The sequence below is a fragment of the Neolamprologus multifasciatus genome, chromosome 16, assembly GCF_963576455.1.
Source record: "Neolamprologus multifasciatus chromosome 16, fNeoMul1.2, whole genome shotgun sequence".
Lineage (NCBI taxonomy): Eukaryota > Metazoa > Chordata > Actinopteri > Cichliformes > Cichlidae > Neolamprologus > Neolamprologus multifasciatus.
In genome coordinates, this window is record NC_140454.1 from 9,617,676 (window position 1) to 9,640,385 (window position 22,710).

The following is a 22,710-nucleotide window of genomic DNA, read 5'->3' on the forward strand; positions in this document are numbered from 1 at the left end:
GGGTACACACCGGCTCACTCCTTGGCGGCTGCTTATCGGGGCCTGGAGCCTGGGGCTCGCTTGGGCCACCTCGGAGGTGGGGTGCCCCCGGCCTCTCGGCCTGGGGCTCGGTCACTCAGGCACAGCTGGCTGCCGGCGGAGCTCACGGGCACGTCACTGCAGCCCCCCCTGGCTTCTGCTCCGTGGCTGCTGGGTGACCCCTCATCTGGGACTCTCCTCAGCTCTTTCTGGGACAGTGGCGCGGCTGCCCCTCTGTTGGTCTTCCTTGGTCTCTTGTGTTCTGGGGGCCTCTGGATGTCTGGAGTTTTGATCTCCTCCATACCTGCTTCATGCCCTGGAGGACGGGGCAGTGGCCCCCCACACCCTCTAGCAGATCATTACATGAGGGAACCTTTTAAGAAAACAAGCGCGTCCATGCTCACAGGTGTACACACGGGTGATCACACACACAAACTACACCCTTTTTGGCTCCTACCTCAATGCACACTGTGCTGTCGATCTTACGTGCTGCACAATAATGTTTAATATTTAGTAGTTACTGTCATATTCCCATATATCATTGTGATGTGGTTTATTGTATTACTCTCGTTTTCTTCTGCTTGTTTTCTTTTTTCTTTCTCAACAGGTGATCCAGGTGATCGATATATGTATTTATTTTTTTATTTTTTTTCTTCTGCTTATTCTGTTGGTTTTTGTTTTTTGCCCTTCTCCCCCGTCCCTCTTCTCAACTGTCTTTCTTTCCCTCTTTCTTTCTCCCTTTTCTTTCCCCCAGTCAAATCTGTCCCGTATTCAGCAAGTGAAAATAAAATAAAGAATAAAAGGTGAATCAAATGGACCATTACGGCAAAGCTGGGATGGTCAATTTGGTAAAGAAAAACCGTTGGGCATCTTTCTTCGCCTTTAGACAATAATTCTGATGGCAAAAGAGCCAAACGGGACAGGCAAAAAAAAAAAAAAAAAAAAAAAAAAAAAAAAAAAAGAAGTAGCTGAAAATAGATTGCACATTTTGCATTACAACCTCTATTTTAACATTTTGCCGACTGCAAAAAAATACAATGTGACTCACAGGGTATGCCAGCGTGTAAGAAGGGGGAAACACAAGATAAACACACATCTAACTGTGACTAATGAATGTAACGCCCCACTATACCACGTCTAATTTTGCGTTTGTAGAGGGACTTAGGATGAGTGTAACAGGTTAAGTGTGTGTCGGCACACAACGTTATCCTAAAACCATTTGTCATTGCACATTCAGCGTGATAAACAATGAGTCAATAAAGCAGTATAGCACAGGAAGCAAGCAGCAGTATGTAATTACCAGCACACTGGGCAGACAGTCTCAAGCAGAGGTTAGTGTGGACATACTCACTGTATACCAGCAACATTCTTATGTAAATGAATCTTATTTTGCATGTGCGAGTTTTTTCCTGTTGTAAACTTCACATAAACCTCATATATTTCTTGAAATAAGATCCTCTATGTTATAGAAAGGGTGCTTATTTTTCCTCACAGGCCCACTAAGAGTAAACAGAGGAAGCAGCATAGTCAGAGAAAGTCATGACAGCCATTGACTGAGAATATAAATAATCTTCTAAAACGTCATTACCCGAGCACCGGAGGAGGAAAGACTTCAAAGCAGCGAGAACAGTGTGGCAAATTATTTCTGGTGGTAAAGCACGGAAACCCAAAGAACACAATGAATGTAGCACCAGAGCTATCAGCATGCTGTGCGTATATGTGAACAACAGCACATAGTATGCAGACAGTTGTTTTGGCTACAGTCAAAACAGTGGGAGGGTGGGCCTGGTGATTGTGGTCCAATGAATGGATCATTGAGGCACACGGAAAAAGTGACCAGCAGGAAATGAGAGGAAAGCCGAGCGGTCTGGGATGCAAAGAACTGCCACGGTTTCTAAGAATGGAGTTCTTGTGTTCTCTTGTAGAATTATACACAACACAGTAACGCATTATTGCCCACATATCATTCGTGGTTTTACTAAACATCCTAAATATGTTGCTGACACTGAATATGAAATTATAAATGTTGACTCTAACCAACACTTGCAAAATGTCCTTTAATCTGCTCACAATTACGGCTTGTGTCAAGCAAAAGCAAAAGTTTTTTTCTTAATGTATTACAAATGTCGGAAGATGATTGCATCAGGGGGAAAAAAAGAGCGTCTAGTGCAAAATCTATGCCAAATCAAAACATGCGGATCCATCAGCCGTGACAACCCACTGGAAGAAAGGGGCAGCCCGGAGTACTTTTAGGAATTATAAACTAAAGAAGTCAGTTTTTGTGTTAATAGCAAGCAGTGGCCATTCTCCAACTGGAAGTTTTACTTCATTTCTTCTGTAAAATTACAATTTAGAGACTAGTCTCCACTTATTACCACCAGCAAACGCTTGTGTGTATCGCTGCCATTATTTCAGTCTGTAAACATGATAGGTCTGAAAGTTTTTATTAAATTCTGATTTTTTTAAAAAAGGCGTGTAAAGTGGACTCATGTTTACAATCTATTAAAATCTGGCTTCTATCCACTGAAGTCTTCAAGGTCCTTTAATATCATGTCACATTTGACCTGTGACCTCTCCTTCAAGGTCAATCGATTGAACTGAATGTCAAAGTTATAATAAAACTATATAGACCTGTTGCCATTACTGCCATTGTTTATACTGACACCATATGGGCATATGCGGATTCTAAATATCACTTACTTTGGACCTTTGACCTCTTCTTCAAGGTCAAATAATATCAAACTTTCATAAAATGTCTCATCTTTCAAGCTACACTTAAAAGCATTTATTGAACGATTCTGGTATATGGGGACTCTAAACATCACATTATAGTTTGCATCTAAATATCATATCACATTTGACCTCTGACCTCACTTTTACATTTCACATCTGCCTTTCTTTCAGGTTGACCTCACAATGTCTTCTATCTTTAAAGAAAGAAAAAATACACTGCGGTATAATATTACATTATAAAATAAAGTTATTTGTCCAGTTATTTACAAATCATACCTATTATCCATCGCCTACTCCAGAAGGTTTCTGTAATCAAAGTAAACATCTTCATGCTTCCCTTATCTGATTTTAACTGGACTACAAAGTTTTCAAAGTACATTTAAAAATGATTAATAATAATTATTAAAATTAATAAAAAATATTCCTGGATGGAGTAGAGCTCGAATTAGCTCCAGAATTTAAATATCTTGGGGTCATTCTAGACCCAACATTATCCTTCAAGAGTCACATAAATAAAGAGTCCCAGGTACTTAAATTTAATAATCAAAATTTTAATCATATACGTAATAATTTAAATATGAATGTTGCAAAAACTTATTTTTACTCAATGATCATCTCTCATATGGACTATTGTTTGACGTCCTGGTCACTTGCTTGTCCAACAACACTTAAAACTATTGAAAACATTTATAAAAGAAGTTTAAAACTACTTGACAAAAAAACGACTTCCCACCACCACTGTCATGTGTTAAAAAAACATAAATTACTGAACTTCAATAACTTAGTGAAACTTAAAAGAGTGTGTTTACTATATAAAGTCTTACACTCCCTTGCTCCACCACCACTAAAGCAGTTCATTAGGCATAAAGAAAGCTTAGACAGGACCACTCGAGCTCCAATCCGAGGAGACTTGTTTATACCCCACAGACGGACAGCATTTGGGCTGAAAGTCCTTTCTGTCCAGGGTGGCCATCTGGAACAGTCTTCCTCAACCCATTAGAGAATGCTCGACATTCAACTTGTTTAAGGCAAAGGTTAAAAACTGGTTATAGACAAATCAAGTGTGTGATCATGTGTAAGTTGTATAGTTTTAATGTTTAATTTGGGAATAGAATGGTGTGTATGTGTGAGTTTGGTGATGGAGTTTTTATTATGAATGAATTATGCATTTTTTTTATGAATTATTATGTCTATTTTTTTATGTTTTATGGACAACAGATGGAAATTAAATGGCTATAATCTGGTATGTTTACATTCAGGTAATTTTTTTTTACATTTATGTTCATTAACATGCACTGTCCTAAATAAATTACATAAAAAGAACAAAGAAAACCAAACAAAAATTTACAAAATATGAAATGACTTCCCTGAAAGTAAAACCTGCTCAGAGAGTGAGCTGCTTTGACGGAGGTTTGCGCTCTCTGACTGCTTCTTGTTAAGAAATACTTAATCTTCATCCATTATCTCCACTTGTTTTAAAAAAAAATGACCACATCTGCAGATAAACGGTTTTCTTTTGCAACACCAGGAAGGACAGGAACGCTCGTCAGAAATGTGATTTATCGGATAATCGAGCAGCAGCAGAAATAGTCTTCAGAAGGGAAGTGATGGGGCAGAAATTGAATCAAATAGCATTTATTAAAATGCTCTACATTACTTTTACAGTTTACTTCCCCAGAAATTAACAATGTAAAAACTAGATACATGTATGAATTTTAATATACACTTTTTAATGCCTTCCCAACATGAGGTTCCACCCAGCAAATATCTTACATTTCCAACTAATCAGCAGCCTAGGAGCCAGAGGCAAATTAAAGTAGGTTAATAAAAAAAATGGCATATGCCTCACTCACAGAAATCAATAGAGGCTGACAGCTGGACAGGCTTCTATTGATTCAACATAGTCAGGCATGAACAATAACTATGACAACCAGGGAAGACACTGATATGATGTTTGATACACACTGACCCACTAGTCCTGGATTTTTCTCTTCATCTGTCTCGCAGTGAAAGTATTTTGTGTTTGGGAGCTCTTGCAATGAAAGGCAGCTCTGAGCGCACACGAGGCAACACATGTTCCACCGGACAGGAAGAAAAGGGTCTGCACATGTTGACATAGATGCTCTAGGAAAATACACACACACACTCACACAGCATGGGGGTATACAACAGCGGCAGGCTTTAAAGTCCGCGTGCAGCCAGGTGGGAAATTCCCTGGTGGCAGTCCCAACATACCAAAGGCGCCAAGTTATTGCTGCTCGGCGCATCCGAGTGTCAGTCAGGTGGGGCTTTACTGTCGGCTTTCTTGTGTGTGTCTGTGCATTTTTCTGCGTGACAGACAAGAAGTCAGGAGCTCTGACCTAAATGGAAGCCACGACTCCATGGCCCTTCCCTTTGAGTTTCTCACAGCCTGATAGAGGACAAAGGTGTGTGTGTGCGTGTGTGTGTGTAGGGGCAAAACACAATTAAAAAGAACAGCTGGTTAGGCTGTGTGTCTGATCCCTACATGGGATCTGAGACAGGCTCCAGGCATCCGCGTCACCGATTACACAGCAGATTACAGTCACACTAAAAGAGATCACACGCTTTGTGTACTGTAGCTGTTCCCAGAGGGACACAGCAAAATATCTAAACATTAGTTACTCTGTCATGCTAACAGGCTTCTTAACAATAACAAACTGACCAACCCCCGGCTCGTGCTAATGCGACCCCTCCGGACCTGCTGCAGCCATGATAAAGTCATTTGATGCGACACAGAGTGTGAAGATTTTCAGCGCTTTCACAACAAACTTTTTGAAGTTTTGGGTGTGTGAGATAACAAGTGAGTGTACGGTATGTACTATGTGTTTGCATCATGCACTGGATAACATTGTGGAGGTGAAGATCTGCTGCAGGATTTGGGGGATCTGCTTGGTGTCCATGGCGACAAAGGACCTCCCTGCTGGAAGGGTCTTTTGGAGTCTGAAACAAAAGAACAGGAAGAGAGAATGAAGATAGAGGTCAAAGAAAGGAACTGAACTTTAGCACTGGAATTGTTTCCCAAAATTAAAAGAGACTACTTGTATTTGCTGTGTGAGCTGGCACTACATATTCCCATTAAAAGAATACAGTGTATGAGTGTGTGTGAATGAAAGAGATGCCTTTCACTCGGTGGAGCTCAGCAACAAGACAACAGAGCCACCTCCAATGCCTTTGAATCATTTGTATAAACCCATTTACTCTAATGAGCCTCTGCCTTTGTTCTCTCATTCAACCGTGTCCCTATGCATTTCTCCTCTCAGGACATACACACACATGGGCAGTCAACAGGGATAGAAAATTAGCATTCCCAAAGTGTTGCTCAAGAAGGAAAATTATATAACTCTAAGGGCATCCATAACCAATTCCAGGGCTTCCAGGGCATGACAAGATATTATTTTAATTTCTATCTTCAAATTCTGACAGCCTGCCCTTAAAGAGTAGTTAACTTCCTGTCTCTTTCTATCTTTGCTTTTTTTTCTGCTCTTCATGAGCAAAGTATAGAACAGGTTTATTATCTTCTGAAGCTCCTGGAGCTAAAGACTGCATTAAGCCAGGCAGTTCTTCAACGAGTTTAAAGCTTCAAGGCCTGCAAGCCTCAACAGAGAGGATGTATGTTTGGTAAGGAGCTACAGTAGAAGCCTGCAGTAGAATGGCAATGAGGATGAGGAGGAGCAGGTTAACGAGTACACTTGTTGCGCTTTAATCTGGCCTGGAAACTTGATCTGAGACAGACAGTAAGGACAGGCAGCAGATGGGGATGCTGATGTTTTAATACAGCCCAAAAGGAGCTACTTTAACATTCTGGAACTGAAATTGAAGATTTAAAACCATAACTAAATAAAAATTGGTCAATCTCTTTTTCAGGGTTATCTCCTCATTCATCTCTGGGACTGCTTTCAGTGATATTGCTAACCGCAGCACTGAAAGCACTGGAGAGCTCATTCTGTCTCCTAGCCACTAGATTCCCTCTGGTGTGTCAAAACAGTAACCCTGCAGTTTGCTTTCAATCTGAAGGAGTGGACAAATTTTCAGCAACATGAATCTCTGGGAAACTAGGGATGGGAAATGAGAACCGTTTCTAGCAGTTCTATTCCTAGTATTTCTATTTGTTAGTCTGCTTGCTTATCAGTTCCACTCGCACCTGCACTACAATCAGCTGATTTCAGATTGTGTGGCCGAGGAGGAAAATAGAGCCACAGTCTGCAGCGTGGATAAGGACATTACTTTTATTTTTATTGCACAAAAGCATGAGGGCGCAATGGTAAAGCGCAAACTGCATCCAGGACAGAATCAACCACATTATGCTGCTAACACAACTTAGGGTCTTTGCAAGGATCTGCACAGATAGCATGCTAACCCTTAGTTAGCCAAGAGCCTAGAGTGATGATATACATAAGTAAATACCGACCCCAGCCCTCAAAGTGGAGCCAATGAGATCATTATTAACAATAGTTCCTGATTTGAAAGCAGGTCAGTCTGATTCAGAAGTTGATGTTTTCACTCACTGTGCAAATTTAAGGTCCATTTTTAAATTGCAACGACACAGGTGCAAGCAGACATGAGCAATCAGAAAAATAAAAGCAGTGATGGAAGCAATACAGAGGTGCATGAGAAGATGACCTTGAAGAGCAAACTAACTAAATGCAACTGTTTGGAGCCCCAGAACTTAAGAATTGTCTCATGATGAGTTCTTTGCATCTTCATGTTCCTTCATCTACTCCTCTTTTCTTTCCATCTCTTTTGCACTTTGCTCACTCTTAGTTAACTCCACCCAAGTTATCATCATCTTCACCTCCTTACCTTTCGGCCTGATCGCCAAGGGAGCCAATGAAAATGGCAAAGGCATTGACCTGTGGGTCAGAGGTCAAGACTTGGGCAAAGCGCTCGGGCCGAATGCCGTAGCGCTCCAGATTAGCGTCGCTCAGCACCACCACAAAGTGCTCATCTGCTTCTTCTCTCGCCAGCTCCTTGATGCTGGCCTCCGTCCCCTCCAGAGTGTAGTCACCACTCATGCAGAACTGAGAGTGGGCATGCATGACCTGAAGTGCAAGGAAAAGGCTGATTAATAAAGAGCAAGCCACAGATTTTTATTTATCTTCATACTTGCAGCCCCAAATGACATGGTTTGGAGATGTTCATCAGTTTGTGTGGCTACTTTGACTTAATGTACAATTTCATTTCAAGAAATGCATGCAAAACACTTTTTTCAGTCCAATTGGGTGAGCAAAACAAAGCATGAGTATACCTTCAGGACTTTAAGTCTCTGCTTGTTATTCTTGGGGATTTTGTCTGCCGTGACCAGTTCAATGTCGTAGCCATCACCCGAGTGGCCCACTATGTCATACTGTGTAGAGAAAAGAGTTAAAAGACACAAAAGATACATTGTTACAACATTTAAGTAAAGACTGTAGTGATTTGACTTGTTACTTAACTTGTAATGTAACAGTCTCCCCGACAGAGGTGTGAAGGTGCAGCAAGGTCACATTGTAAATGCGAACATTGCAAGATTGTTTATTGTTTATTGATTAGCATTCAAATATCTCAGTGAAGACAGAACAAAGATTTACCACAAAGCAAGAAAGCATGAGACAAGGCTAATCAAAAGGTATTGGCTGAAGCATTTGCTTATTACGCCAACCCTTTTAACAAAAGATCTTTTAGCATGCAGCTCCTGTACACAGGGCTCGAAGCAAATAATAAAATTCAATTCAATTCAATTTCATTTATATAGCACCAAATCACAACAAATGTCGCCTCAAGGCGCTTCTTAGATACAGAGAAAAGCCCAACAATCATATGACCCCCTATGAGCAAGCACTTTGGCGACAGTGGGAAGGAAAAACTCCCTTTTAACAGGAAGAAACCTCCGGCAGAACCCGGCTCAGGGAGGGGCGGCCATCTGCTGCGACCGGTTGGGGTGAGAGAAGGCAAACAAAGCAAAAACAAAACAAACAAACAAACAAACAAGAAAAAACACCACCACCTTAGTAAGTAACTACATCAAAGCAAAAGAATCAAGAGGTTTTCTGTTTTTTTTTTTTGCTCTTTTCATTCTTGATATATATATTTTTCTAATACTCTATTTTTAAACATATTTTTAAACAAGGAAAATGAACTACACCTTTTTAAATCACTGTCATAACTATTCCACAGGTTAACTCCTCTAACAGAAACACATCTCTGCTTTATATTTGTCCTTATCTTGTTTTTTTTAAAGAAATCTGTTCCCCTTAAGTCATATTGACTCTCTCTGACTTTGAACAGCTTCTGAGTACTGGGGCAAAGCAAGCTATTTTGTGCTTTATACATTATCTGTGCCATTTTATATTCAACTAAATCATAAAATTTCAGGGTATTCAGATTAATAAACAAAATGTTAGTTGGTTCTATATAGTTTGATTGGTTTATAATTCTTATAGCTCTTTTTTGCAACTTGAAAATAGGAAGAGTGTTCGTTTTATATGCATTACCCCATATCTCCAGACAGTAAGTCATATATGGAAGCAACAGAGTACAATAGAGTGTGTATAATGATTTTTTGTTCAGGACATGCTTTGTTTTATAGAGAATAGCAATGGTTTTTGACATTTTTGTTTTCACATGGTTTATATGAGACTTCCAACTCAGCTTATCATCAATTATCACTCCAAGAAATTTATTTTCGTACACTCTTTCAATTTCAATTCCATTAACCCTGATTTTAGATACATTTTTCATTTGTCTAGTGCCAAAAATAATCAATTTTGTTTTCTTTATATTTAATGATAACTTATTTACATCAAACCAGTTTTTTAATATATTTAACTCCTTTTCCGCTGTAGTCAGAAGCTGTTCCAGGTTTTTACCTGAGCAATACAGAGCATTTACCTGAGTGGTATCATCAGCAAACAATACACATTTTAACAGTTTGGAAATGCTACATATGTCATTTATGTATAATATAAATAATTTAGGGCCCAGCACAGAGCCCTGAGGAACACCACAAGTTACCTTCAACTGCTTAGATTTTACATTATTGAATTCGACATATTGATATCTGTCATCCAGGTAACTTTTCATCCACTTGTATGCTAACCCTCTTATGCCATATCTCTCTAGTTTATTCATTAATATAGAATGATCAATCGTATCAAACGCCTTTTTTAAGTCTATAAAAACACCAACAGTATATTCCTTATTATCTATAGCATTAGATATCCCTTCTACAAGTTCCATCACTGCCATCGAAGTGGACCTTTTCACTCTAAAGCCATATTGGTTATCACTTAGGAGATTATGCTTCTCAATATATTTATCAAGTCTATTAACAAATAACTTTTCTAAAATTTTTGAGAACTGTGGGAGCAGTGATATTGGCCTATAATTGGTAAACTGACTTCTCTCTCCATTTTTATGGATTGGAATAACTTTTGCTATTTTCATTTGTGAGGGAAATACACCAGTTTGAAAGGACAGATTACAAATGTATGCGAAAGGTTGCACTATATATTCTATAATACTTTTAACTAATATCATGTCAATACCAAAACAGTCAGTGGACTTTTTATTTTTAAATGTCTTCACAATGTTAATTATTTCTCTATGAGTTACAACACCAATAAACATGGAGGACATATTCTGAGTAATATGTTTATTTAGGTCGTTATTATTTCTTGACTCTGGAATTTCTTTTGCTAAATTAAAGCCAACATTTACAAAGAAATCATTAAATTCATTTGCAATGTCTTTAGTTTTATCAAGCACAATATCTTTATCTTTTTTAAAATAATCTGGATAATTCTTATTTTTTGAGCCCTTTTTGATTATACTATTTAATATCCTCCATGTTTCTTGTGTGTTACTTCTACTTTGCTCCAATAATTTGTGGTAATATTCTTTCTTACTTGTTCTTATAATATTTACTAATCTATTTTTTTATAACTTGTACTTTATTTCAGCATCTTTTGTCCTCTGTTTTATGAATCTCTTATATAGATTATTTTTCTTTTTGCATGCATCTTCTATCCCCTTTGTGATCCATGGCTTATTTGATCTGTGATGCTTTCTAGTGATTTTCATTAAAGGACAATGTTTTTCATATAGTGAAATTACAGTTGATAAGAATGCATCATATGCACTATTTGAATCTTCATTTGCAAAAACCTCATTCCAATTGTGTTCCTTTAAGTCCACCTGGAGGGCAGCAATGGCTCTTGTTGTTCTAAGTCGTATCATATCAAATATTTGATTCTTTTGTTTAGTTTTAATCCCAAAATAATTTTGAAAAATTGCAAAAACAGGAAGATGATTGCTTATATCAGTTATAAGAAGTCCACCTACTATTTCATGGTCAATTTTATTTGTGAATATATTATCTATCAATGTAGCTGTATCAATTGTTATTCTACTTGGTTTTATAATTACAGGGAAAAGGGAGTTACTATACATTGTATTTATGAAATCTGTTGTTTTCTGATGTCCATTTGGGTTTAGCAAATCTATATTAAAATCACCACAAATTATTTGCACTTTTTTATCATTTAGGTTGCTAAACATAGCAGCAAGTTTTTCATTGAATGTCTCAAGGCATGAACCTGGTGTCCTATAGATGCAACTTATAATTATATTGTTAGCTTTTTCAACATGGATTTCAATAGTGACACATTCCAATACGTTATCTATGGTGCTTGACATACATTCAATCAGACTACATTTCAAAACTTTATCTACATATAAGGCAACACCGCCTCCTTTTTTATTCACCCTGTTCATTGTAAATAATTCGTATCCTTCCAGTCCCATTTCACTAATTTTGTCATTATCGAGCCAAGTTTCTGATATTGCAATTATATTTAACTTTTTTAACTTACTTAAACATTCTGTAATTTTAGAAAATTTTTTATACAGGCTTCTACTATTGAAATGTATGACCGACAATGCATTTGCCATTTTAATATCCATATTGAATTGTTCATCCGTATAGTACTCACAAGTATGTTAACAGTGTCTCAAGTATGTTAACCTCTGACACTGTTAACAGATGTTAACAGTGTCAGAGGTTTACATGTCTCCACTAGACCATCCATCATAACTGACTTACATATGGCAGCTCACACTCAGCCTGACACTGTGAGCCCCCAGGCAGCTATTTGAAGACCCAGGTATTATGTATATGAGCCACATCTAATAAGGGCAGTTAGACTGTGGTGGTCAAAGGTATGCGACTGTGTGTCTCATGCATCCATATCACTGTTGCTGGGTAAGAAGACCTTTTGGTGCTGTCAATTTTGTATTGTTTTTCCGGGTTTTTTTTTGCTACATGACTCATAAAGTCTAACACATAGCTCTAAATCTAACCAGGTTCAATGTCACCAAAATTAAGGCCATGTCAATCCACAGTGGGCTTCATCCACTTCAGGATTGTGAATGGGTGCCTAAAGAGTGTACTAAAAAAAGGCATCAAACTATAAAGTGACACGTTTGACTATCGATGGTGGATGATTGTAAGATGCAAACACACATATAATGCGATACTGCGGGCAGCACGGGCACATGGTGACAGTGTATATATCTTATGCGTTACCAGATGCTCTTTTATGTAAGGAGTGTTATTCAAAGACAGCAGTGAGACTGAAATGCCATGTGGAACACTGAAAAATGTGTATGCGAGTTTGTGTGATATGTGATCAGTATTAGGTTGGCTTGAGTGTCACTAAGGGGCCAAGAAGTCTGTCTCTCTCCAAAACCTTTTTTGTATGCACTCCTGTCTCCCCCCGTCTCTTTTCATGCTCCATCTCTGGACCGATTCCACTTCTCGTGGCTACAACGGACTCCTGATTTTCCATGAAAAGCGTCAACTGTATTACCAACTCCTACCCAATAAAGCACTGACAAATTAGATCACAGTGTGGCATGAGAAAGGCTTTAAAAGACACACTGCATGTTTTGATTTACGAGGTTACCTGGGTGCAATTCAGGAATTATGGCAATAATGAATTTCACACCAGAAACAAAAGCTTGAATAGTTGTTATTATTTCATGTACGACTACTTGATACTTAAGTTAAAATAAAGATTTACACTAATGCAGGAAAAACATCATATATTGGACGATACTGCAATAGCATACTGAGCCATTTAAATTCACTACAGCTAGGACTCGTGGAATACTACACAAAAAAACTGATCCGGTCAATTAATGGTCAGTCTAAGTATTTTATTCTTTACCTGAAAAATGACTCTAGACCTGTTTTTTAGGCTGTCAGTCCGTTGTTTATCTTAGCTGTCAAGGTGCATGTAAATGCTTTGAAATTCTCTTCCCCTCCACGCTAATATGAGACAACACTGATTCATGCACTACACAACTAAGTATATAGGGTATGAAGTGTACTATATAAAAGTGTGCTAACACAAAGGAAGCACAGTAATTGTTCATGTGAAGTAAACTCCATATACTGGACATGCAGCTGTTATCTATCACCTGACTTAGGAAAAGTCACATAGAATCTTCTGTATTGTGATGCGCGATGTGGCGTTTTCACCTTGAATTTGTGCTCATAGTTCTCAAGAGCTTCCATGACCATACAAACAGCTTCCATGGAGCGCTCCAGCCTGCCATCCACACCGTTGAAGCGGTACATGCTGCCCGACACGTCGGCCAACACCCGTAACCGCTTGGGCTTCTGCTGAGGGCTGCCCAGCTGTAAGCACACATAAGTTACTAAATAAATAAATACATCAACAACTACTGATTAAATCAAGCTAAAATCCCTACTTTAGCTGGTGTAGTTACATAAAAATAATATTTTACACAAGGTCGGGATTTCAAAACTGGGTGCAATTATTTCAATGTAGCTCCGCTCAGACCAAAACTATGTAAGACTTGGAGCTAAATACGTTAGAAAAACACAGTATTTATATTATGGGCTAGTGTGTGTTGGCATGATTAGTGTGGGAACTACCTTTGTGCTGTGTGTATGCGCGCACAGATGACAGCACAAGACGTAACTAGAAACTGAGTGAGCTGGAGCAGAAACAGCAGGGTGTAATAATAATCTCGCACACACACACACCGCTGGAATGTACCGCCTGACAGATAAAGGTCAAAATTATGTGTGACTGTGGGAGTGAGCGTAGCAGTCTTTGGAGGTGTGGCAGATTCAAAAATAAGAAAGTTTCAAGAAAAAACAAATACCTCTGGTTCCAGCTCTCCCCTGCGTTTATATATAGCCTTCTCTCCAGTCAGTCCATCGATGATCTTGGTGTCATCCAGCTCTCCCAGAGCCTGGTTCTTTAACCACTGCCGCTCCTTCCCTTTAGCCTGAAAGCACATCCACCAAATTAGAGTAAGTAAGCCAAACATGCCTGGGAGAGATGATTTTGTTTTGATGGAGGTTTTTAAAGATGACAGAGGAGCTCAAAGTTCACCAATACCAACAACTAGCACTCACACCCAGCAAACAAAAAGAGGCTAAGGCTACATTGAATCTGTGGCCCCATTTCTTGTGATGTTACAAGGAGAAAACCTGAAAGGAAGAGCGCCATCACTCCCTGTCCTGCCCTCATCTTTCCCTCAGCGGAAGGAGATCTTTAGGGAGAAGACGTCAAACAAAGAGGAAACCCGATGTGCCTCTCCCCATTCTCTTTAGGTCACTCCTGCAGTTACTGGTGAGTCAGGATATTTGGTTTCGTGTCTTGATATTGTCTTTACACGGTAAATGACGTGTGAGCACACAAAGAAACAAAGAATAGCCAGCAATAACAAGGTTGTATGACTTCACATCATTGATAAGTAGTAACAGATGTAACAACTACTTTCACCTTTCTGAATGCAGTGCACAGTAGAACAGCACAAACAAAGGTAATGGAACCAGATCCCTTTTTCCCTCACTATGACAAACGATTGAGATTGCACATTCTGACATAAATGGATGCTCATTCTCTTCATTCATGACGCAACAACATTTCTCAAAGCAGGCACAAAAATGACCTATCCAGAAATACAACAGACTGAAGTTATTACTTCTGGTGCTTAAGTGCATCTCATTTAAAATACAAGGTGTCAGCTTCAATTTAACTATTCAGTTCAATTTTGTTCACATGGTGCCAATTCACAACAACAGTTGGCTCAAGGCGCTGTTTTTTTTAGCCATGTTGAACTGTAACTGAAAGAGGTGTTGTGTTAGTGCGGCACGTAAATGTCATATTAATGAAATGTCTTGACGCAAAAGCCAGGATACTCTTCCTCATCAATAACCTAAAATAAAAACACGTAATTCACTTTGCGGTCAGCTCAGACTGATATCTTACTTTTAGAACTTCACAATGCCGGCTGAGGCGTTTGTATGTTCCAAGCCAGTCTATTGTTGAGAGGTAAATAGAGAAGGTTTTCCCTGAGGAAAACCCCAGCAGATGGAAACAATACACTATCAGTTTATTGAAAGCTTGCCATTTATAGTTATGTGTTTGTGTGCGTGTGTATGACTCCTTTCAGTCCCTCTGTAGGAATGGCATAAAAATTGACATGACTTCATAGCGTCTTGCCTGCTGGGTTTTAGTGGGATATCCATCATCTTTCCAGTGAAGAAGCCGCCCAAGGCAATAAGGACAAACGCAAATTACAACCAAACTCATGTTCAAAGCCCACCTGGATGGAAAAAAAAAAATCACACACCCTCCGCAGCACAACACATGCCAAAAAAACAGCTTCACACCTGGATAGAAGAATAATAGAGCGCAGTTCAGTGTCACTGCTCTGTAATCGTGGCTGCATGATTGCGCTCTTGTCAGATGCCCATGAACACACACAAACAAGCACACCAGAGACGCTCGCACTAAGACGCCCAAACAAAGGGCGGAAAGTGGAAACCAAAATAATGAAACGTAGACAATACCACCACTCCCTGTGATCTTAGTCCGCTTTCTCTTTAACAAATCAGAGTGCTCCTGGGGGACAGCGCCCCCTCTTTCCGTGTCCAGCACCACGTGCGAGGATGTATAAGGTCAACCAATTGTCATCTGCTGACTTTATGACCCCATGACTTTTTTCAGTGTCAAGCTGTACAATAGAAGCTACTGCAGCCTGAGTTGATGGTGTTTAAATAAACTGATCTGACAAAGACGAGCCTGTCATTACAAGCAACCACTTAAACCAGCAAATTGGAAATCTTGGCTTTCGATATTTTACTCATTTTATAATATTGGGACTGAGCAATAAATAAAAAAAGCTACTGCAGATGAACCTGGATGTTGCAAAAACACTGATACCTTTAAACAAGGAAACTTGTGTTAAACACAAACAGTGTGTTGTGTGATGCCAACCTGTAAACTGTCCAGGATGATGCGGAGTGACTGAACTTGTCTCCTCACGGCACTGGAGAAGCGCTCGTATGTAGCAGCATCGTATTCACTCATATCAATCTCCTTCAACCTGAGACAAAAAGTCAGACAAAAACAGAGGGGAGGGGGAGATGCATGGCATTAGCTATGACTAAACCTTTATTGTCCAAATTAACACCGTGTGCATCTAGAGGCAGTGAGATACAGAAAGAGTACAAATAGAGCCCTTTTTTCAGTAGCCCAGGACACCTGAGATCAAACTGACAAAGGGTGAGTGTTTCTAAATATGAACCCATGTGCTCTCCAGAACACACCTGCGGGCATCAAGACACAGGTGCTCCTTTCTTCCCAAGTCATGCTTATCGGTGTAACGCCAACGTGCAGGTACTTTAGTATTACTTACACACAAAGACACAGAATCTTCCTTAAGCGTGGTAAGGGTCCTGCATGCTGGTGTGTGTATGTGTGTGCAAAGTGGGTGAAATCCTTTGACACGCGTTTGAAACTTTTGGTGACAACTAGACCGTCAACACTGCAGACATTCAGAGCAGTGACTTAAAAAACCAATGCAGGGATGATAGTAATCCTTATTTATCACAGGCTGCAACAAATCTGTGTGGATCGGTTGTGTGTGAGCAGATTCAGACAAAATACTGACACAGACTGCACAGGCATCGGCTATGCAATCAAAACAGATCATGCATTCACACATGGAAGCACGCACGCACGCACGCACGCACGCACGCACGCACGCACACACAAACTCATAATCACCAACACTTGGATGGCAGTTTTAAAAAATGTAATTCAGGTAAATCATGCATGAAGACAAGAATTTGTAGTTTGAAAAGCTAATATTTTTAATTTGCATCCACTCAATTTGTTACTTCCTATTAGAAAAAAAGAAACTGCATCTCAGGCTTCATTAACGGAGGCTTCAAAAACAGTATATAAGTGTCAATAATGATATTTGTTTAATGAATGCAGTTTCATGATGCAAAGCATTTATAATTGATCTATGATCACTAATATGACGACTGGGGCCTTGTAGTGAAAGGGTTGCTTATTGGAATATATTTTAATAAACGGGTTTGCTAAAGCCTAAACCTTATGACTAACCTTACTATATAATTTAATTTATTTGAATTAATTCCATGAGCCTTTTTTGGTTTGTATTCTTCTGGAAAACAGTAAATAACGACAGAATTATTATTATGATTATTTATTTCTTTAAAACTAAATTGGATTGAATTAAAGGCCTTTATCACTTGTGCACACATGTCTAAATTTGTTTGCAGAGTATCCCTTGTGCACATCCTCACTGTTTGTGAATGACCTTCCTACAACTTATATAAATAAATGATACAAAGTTTTTACTACTCAGCTGTTAGGTGTACCACTCATCATATCACATTAGTGTCCTGTTGGACTCTTGGAGTAGAATCTATGTCAAATGAATCTAAAAGGAAATTAAATAAAGGTAAATGTACAATAAACAAACTTGATCTGCATTAAGTAATATCTGACCTACACACACAGCCATTTTGTTTGTTTCTGTGTATTCTTACTGCGTCGCGTCAGCCCACAAAACAAGAGCAGCGCCTTCCTCCACACATTCCTATGTGTGTGTATACGTGCATCAGTGTGAGGATGCATGCAATGGATGTGGCGAGCAGACACTCTGGCCAGCGGCCGGAGCCATTTCCTGCAAATTCCTGAACCTTGACTTATACGGGAGAGAGCAACAGAGGGTTTTTACTAAATAAGGTGGAGCCACACTGAAAACTCACACACAACAACCACAAAAACAAAGACTTAAGGTCGACACTCCCTGCTACTAAACAAGCTGTCCTCCACTCAAAACACCTCCTTTTCCAAGGACAGAGACAGTTTTATTTTCCTATTTTTCATAGTGTTTTTTTCACTACTTTATTGTCATGCATTTAATTAGAGGAACCGAGCGGTTAAATAGGCCTTTGTGGTCGCCTGACTATTAACTGTCACATTATGTGAGCATTTCTTTACAGTCATTGCAATGAAACTTTGAAATACAGTCCTCACAAAACAATAACAGCTTTGTTAACACCCATTAAATCTTGAAGCGGGACATCCATTTTTTGGATTTGGATGTGTTACTCTGGTATTTAGGAAACCTCATTCTTGTGTATTTGCTTTGGATTTCCTTAAACATAACTGCAATCGTGTTTCCGAGCTGAACCAGTGGGTGAAGTGTAAATTTAACAACAACGTGATTATTTGTAAACGAATCTCATTGAAACCACACTGGAAGACTTCGGGAACTGAGAGGGACAACTGCAACTCAAATGTTTTCCAGTTTTTCCTTGACGTAGGATTTTCAGACAGCTCCCTTTCCTGCAGTTTTTGTTCATAATCCATCAAATGTTTTCAGTGTTTCCTGCAGCACAGGAAAAACTGTCTGCACGCCAGACATGACGTGCTGAGGTCTGATATCAGCGCTGATGTAATACATGCAGAATGTGATGTGGCTCTGTTTTGCGGAAATGAAACAAGAGGTCTCCAAAAAGGCGTCTGGATCTGTTGTTCATTTGTGGTGCATTTTCAAATATAAGTGTTAGTTATACCAGATGCACTCAAACCCACCAATACCATTATGGATGCTGGCTTTTAACAGCAAGCTGGATACTCCTGCACCTATTTAGACCAAAGGATGCTTTTTCCATGATAACAAAGGGAAATTCAGATTTTGATTGGTTGGACCATCTTAAATAAACCTGCATTGCAAACCAGCATTTCTTCTTGCTTATATATAACTTTTGCTTTTCTTGCATTTGAGGAGGCAGATCCTAAGTGCCCGTCCATAAACTCACTATGGAATTCAAATAAAAAGCAAGGATGCAGCAAGAGTGAAACTGTAAAGAAGATGACTGCAAAGAGGAAAAAATAAGGCCACAAAACACAGGATCGAAATGGGAGTTTTACTATCTGGTGTCTTTCACCACCACCAAAAACAAGCAGAAGATCTTTGTGTGTGCGTGTGCATGCGTGCGTGGGTGTGTCACTTACTCAAAGGTTTCTGCAAAGATCTTAGTTTTACTGATGCTTAACTTAAAGCTAAGTAAACATATGACTTTGGACACACATTGGGAAGGAATAGGAAAAAAGGCTGACAGTGTTGGCTTGTGGCATGGAAAAGAAGAATCAAGCAGCCCTTTATTTCTATGTCTGTGCTTACCTGTTAGAGTGACATGTGAGTGAATAGCAGAGCATCAGCATGTAGCTACTAGATATTATCTGAGCTTAATGATAGACATGATGAAGACAAGGCAGAGGAAAAAATCTGGAAAAACAAGGCTATTAAAATGGGTAAAGACAGAGGGAAGAGAAGAGGGGGAAAGAGAGAGAGAGGAGACTCTGAGAGGTTGTTCTCTTGGGGTGAAAGCAGGCAGTGTATGAGAAGGGCAATGCAGGAAAGAGGGAGGGGGAAGGGGGGACTGTTTGAAGCTAAAGTGAACAGAGACGCCCTTCATGGATGAGCTGGTGAAAGGGATGCCCTCGCAACCTAACCTCCTCTGAAGTGAATATAGGCTCAACACGCACACACAGACACACACACACACACACACAGAGGTCGCTCAGTGGGATCTACCACTGTGCTTTACCATTAAGCTGGGACAGAGCACCCTGGAGTTGTTTGGAGCACCATACCTGGGGTGGCAGATGGCCCACACATGCGTATTGTTCACACACATGTGGTTCACATCACATTACATTATACACCTCAGACACTTGTTTTTTTTGCAACAATCAGTGAACAAAAAACCAACAAAAAAAGTCTGCACACCTCTCCATTGTGTTGCACCTGTGGCGTTAACTCTATTTGGATATGGTTAAAGATCAAGCGTGTTTTCCAACACTGCACAGCTATTTTTAGCATGCATTTCATGCATATTACCTTTCTTTGAAGGCCTTTTCAGCCATTTCTCGGGCTGCCTTACGGACCTCTTCAGGAACCGCATCCTTCTCCACCTGTGAAACCTGATAGACCTTATGCCCTGCATCCAGACGATAGGGGCCTCCCTTGCCACCCAGCCCTGCCGTGTCTCTGCCACCTGTAGAGAAAGCGATTCAACTGTTACAAAAGCTTTTGTCATTAATAAACGTTGACACAAAAGCACTGCCATACCTCACAAATGTAAAACAGATCATTATCATTATAACTGACTATATAAAAGTTGTTAATTTTCTGTTGACAGACGATACATTAACTGACTGTTTCACCACTACGACTGATGAAAATTTTGCCTGCTGCCTTCTAAATTTGACCACATCTTCTGACTATCAAAAGGACCTATAATGCGGCTAACAAGCTTGAAATTTTTATTTTGGAGTTGTCTGTGCCTATTTATTACTAGGCCTCTGACTGAAAGAAGCCATTTCAGCTTTGTTCGGATTGGCTGCCCTCATAAACAAGAGGGTTTGAACAGCAGGTGGGTGAGGCTTCTATCTTCACAGCCAGAGATTTGTGCCTGAGATGACGATACATAATCTATGTTGTGTCTATGATGCAGACTAACCAAGTTCAGCAATTTTGCTGCCAAAACACTAGTTGGTGGTGGAATTTCTCACTTCAAGGGGATCCATTCTCTTCCAGTCAAATAAAAAAAAATGTTAGCAGAAGAAAGAGTCGAAAATGTGTCATGCATGTAGTTACAATACTAGGGACTTATTAATAGGTTAAATTACAAGTTTTGGCAATGGGTTTATAGAAGGCTCTGTAGATATATTTGGACACATGGATTTTTTTTTTATTTCATGCATGTTACAATGTGGTCAGAAACAACTGTTACCTGTGCCTCCTGCCCACTGGTTACCCCCGACATGAGGAGCATTGTGGGGGTCGATCTTGCCATGTTTCGGGGCGCTGACATCCAGGCCACTGTCCCTCTGGATGGTGATCTGCAGGGATAGGATGAAGGGAAGCCATGTGGGTGATGTCATAAAAATGCCATAAACATCCAACAAAAACATGCTCATTTTTTGATACAAAATAACAAAAATGCACAAAAGAAAGATTCGGTATTTCTATTATTTTAGAGTAAATTGAACTGACAAGCTAAAAATGTATCCATATTATGAAAAAGAATCTAAGTATGTGTGTTAGCACCTAATGTAATCCGGTTTGAGATCAGCCATCATTTCTTGATAAGCCCAGATCATTTCTCTAAAACCTTTCTCTGCAATGTCATGATGCACTGAACTAGTATGTGAGGGCCATACACACAACCAAACAGTCATTTACATAGCATTATCAGTCAAAGCATTATTAGGATTAAAGGAGTCTCTATCATTTAGTAGTGAGGTCTTAGCAGAATGGACAGAATAAGCTCTGTCTTTCTCTGCAGGGGGCATAATAGACGGAGGGAAGGAGACACAGAGGTTAAAACTTTGCTTTTTTAGGTCCATCTCAATGGCACCATCAGAGCCAAAATCAGCATGCTGCCTCTCACTCTGAGGCAGGGCGGCAGGCCAGAGTCTGGCACGCTTGAAGGACTGAGAGAGAAACGGGTAGTTCAGTGGGAGACTAAGTGTATCCCCTGTGGTTCAGCTGCATTCTTACATATTGCAGGAATTCAAATGGTATCTGTGGGGGGAAGAAGGTCTCTTGTAAACTGTGGAAAGCGCTGTGTGTATGTTCAAGTTATTATCTTTTCTGCTGTTGATTTTTTTATTGGTTTCTTGTGGTCTGAGACTTAACTTAACAGAGACTTATCTGAAGGGAGCAGCAGAAAAGGACCCCTCCCCTCCCCGTCCTCACCCAGTGTCCACGCTTCACACTGACACACAGACGAGCTCAGAGCTCAGGCTCTGTTCCCACACCTGCACGAAGCTGCTGGATCAGCAGTGCTCTCTATATTTAGTTCAGATTAGGAGCATCAGTCTGATACACAGCAAGTCAGATTATACGGACAAGATAATGCCCATTGTGGTACTGAGCTTAAACAGAGGCTCTATTATTGATGACAGGATTTACCAGACAGACAACAGATGTTTGGATCCTTGAACAGATTCACATTAACGTTTTAAATCAAGCTGCACCTCTGAACACTACTTACACAGCCACAGCTTGTTGATCACAATATAAGGTCCTTCTAAATCATATCCTGTGTTGTCAACCACCAATGGGGAGCATAGTTTAAAATGAACATCAAGTTGTTTTCAATAAGAACTGAAAATAGCGATTAAGACCATGAACTCATCTTCAAAGTTTCTGCTAAATTCACAAAATGAGTCATTTTTTCACAGTCTATACAAATGCAGCCAGATGAGTCGCCCCTGCTGGCCATTAGAAAGAATGCATACAGAATGTATAATCAGTTCCAATTTTAAATTTAAGACAACTGTTAAAGTGTGTCTAAAAGTAGATTTGACATTTCTGATATTATTTTACTGCAGACAAAGTCACTCGTCAGCCTTAAAGTAATAAGACAGAGGGAGACTGGAGGTAATGTAGAGCATGTGTCACCATTACAACGTGAGAGCACAGATAGAGGGAACCCTGCGAGCTAGTTCGGGCAGACAACTGGAGTTGCTCTGCGTCACAAACACATAACCTGACCCTCTCTTCACATCACATCACAAA

The 22,710-nt window shown here is 39.7% G+C and overlaps 1 protein-coding gene across 1 annotated transcript in view; it reads right to left on the reverse strand.

The window, feature by feature from the left end:
* Positions 1-1,014: 1,014 nt before the first annotated feature.
* The window catches only part of vwa8 (von Willebrand factor A domain containing 8), an 86,750-nt gene continuing 65,054 nt past the window's right edge, over positions 1,015-22,710 (reverse strand). The window contains exons 38-45 of the mRNA XM_085135523.1: positions 20,918-21,026; positions 20,023-20,179; positions 16,071-16,179; positions 13,945-14,070; positions 13,292-13,450; positions 8,018-8,116; positions 7,573-7,811; positions 1,015-5,712 (exon numbers count right to left, since the gene is read on the reverse strand). Of these exons, the coding sequence (XP_084991649.1) occupies positions 5,604-5,712; positions 7,573-7,811; positions 8,018-8,116; positions 13,292-13,450; positions 13,945-14,070; positions 16,071-16,179; positions 20,023-20,179; positions 20,918-21,026 (1,107 nt within the window). The 3' untranslated portion in view covers positions 1,015-5,603. The remainder of the gene's footprint in view (positions 5,713-7,572; positions 7,812-8,017; positions 8,117-13,291; positions 13,451-13,944; positions 14,071-16,070; positions 16,180-20,022; positions 20,180-20,917; positions 21,027-22,710) is intronic.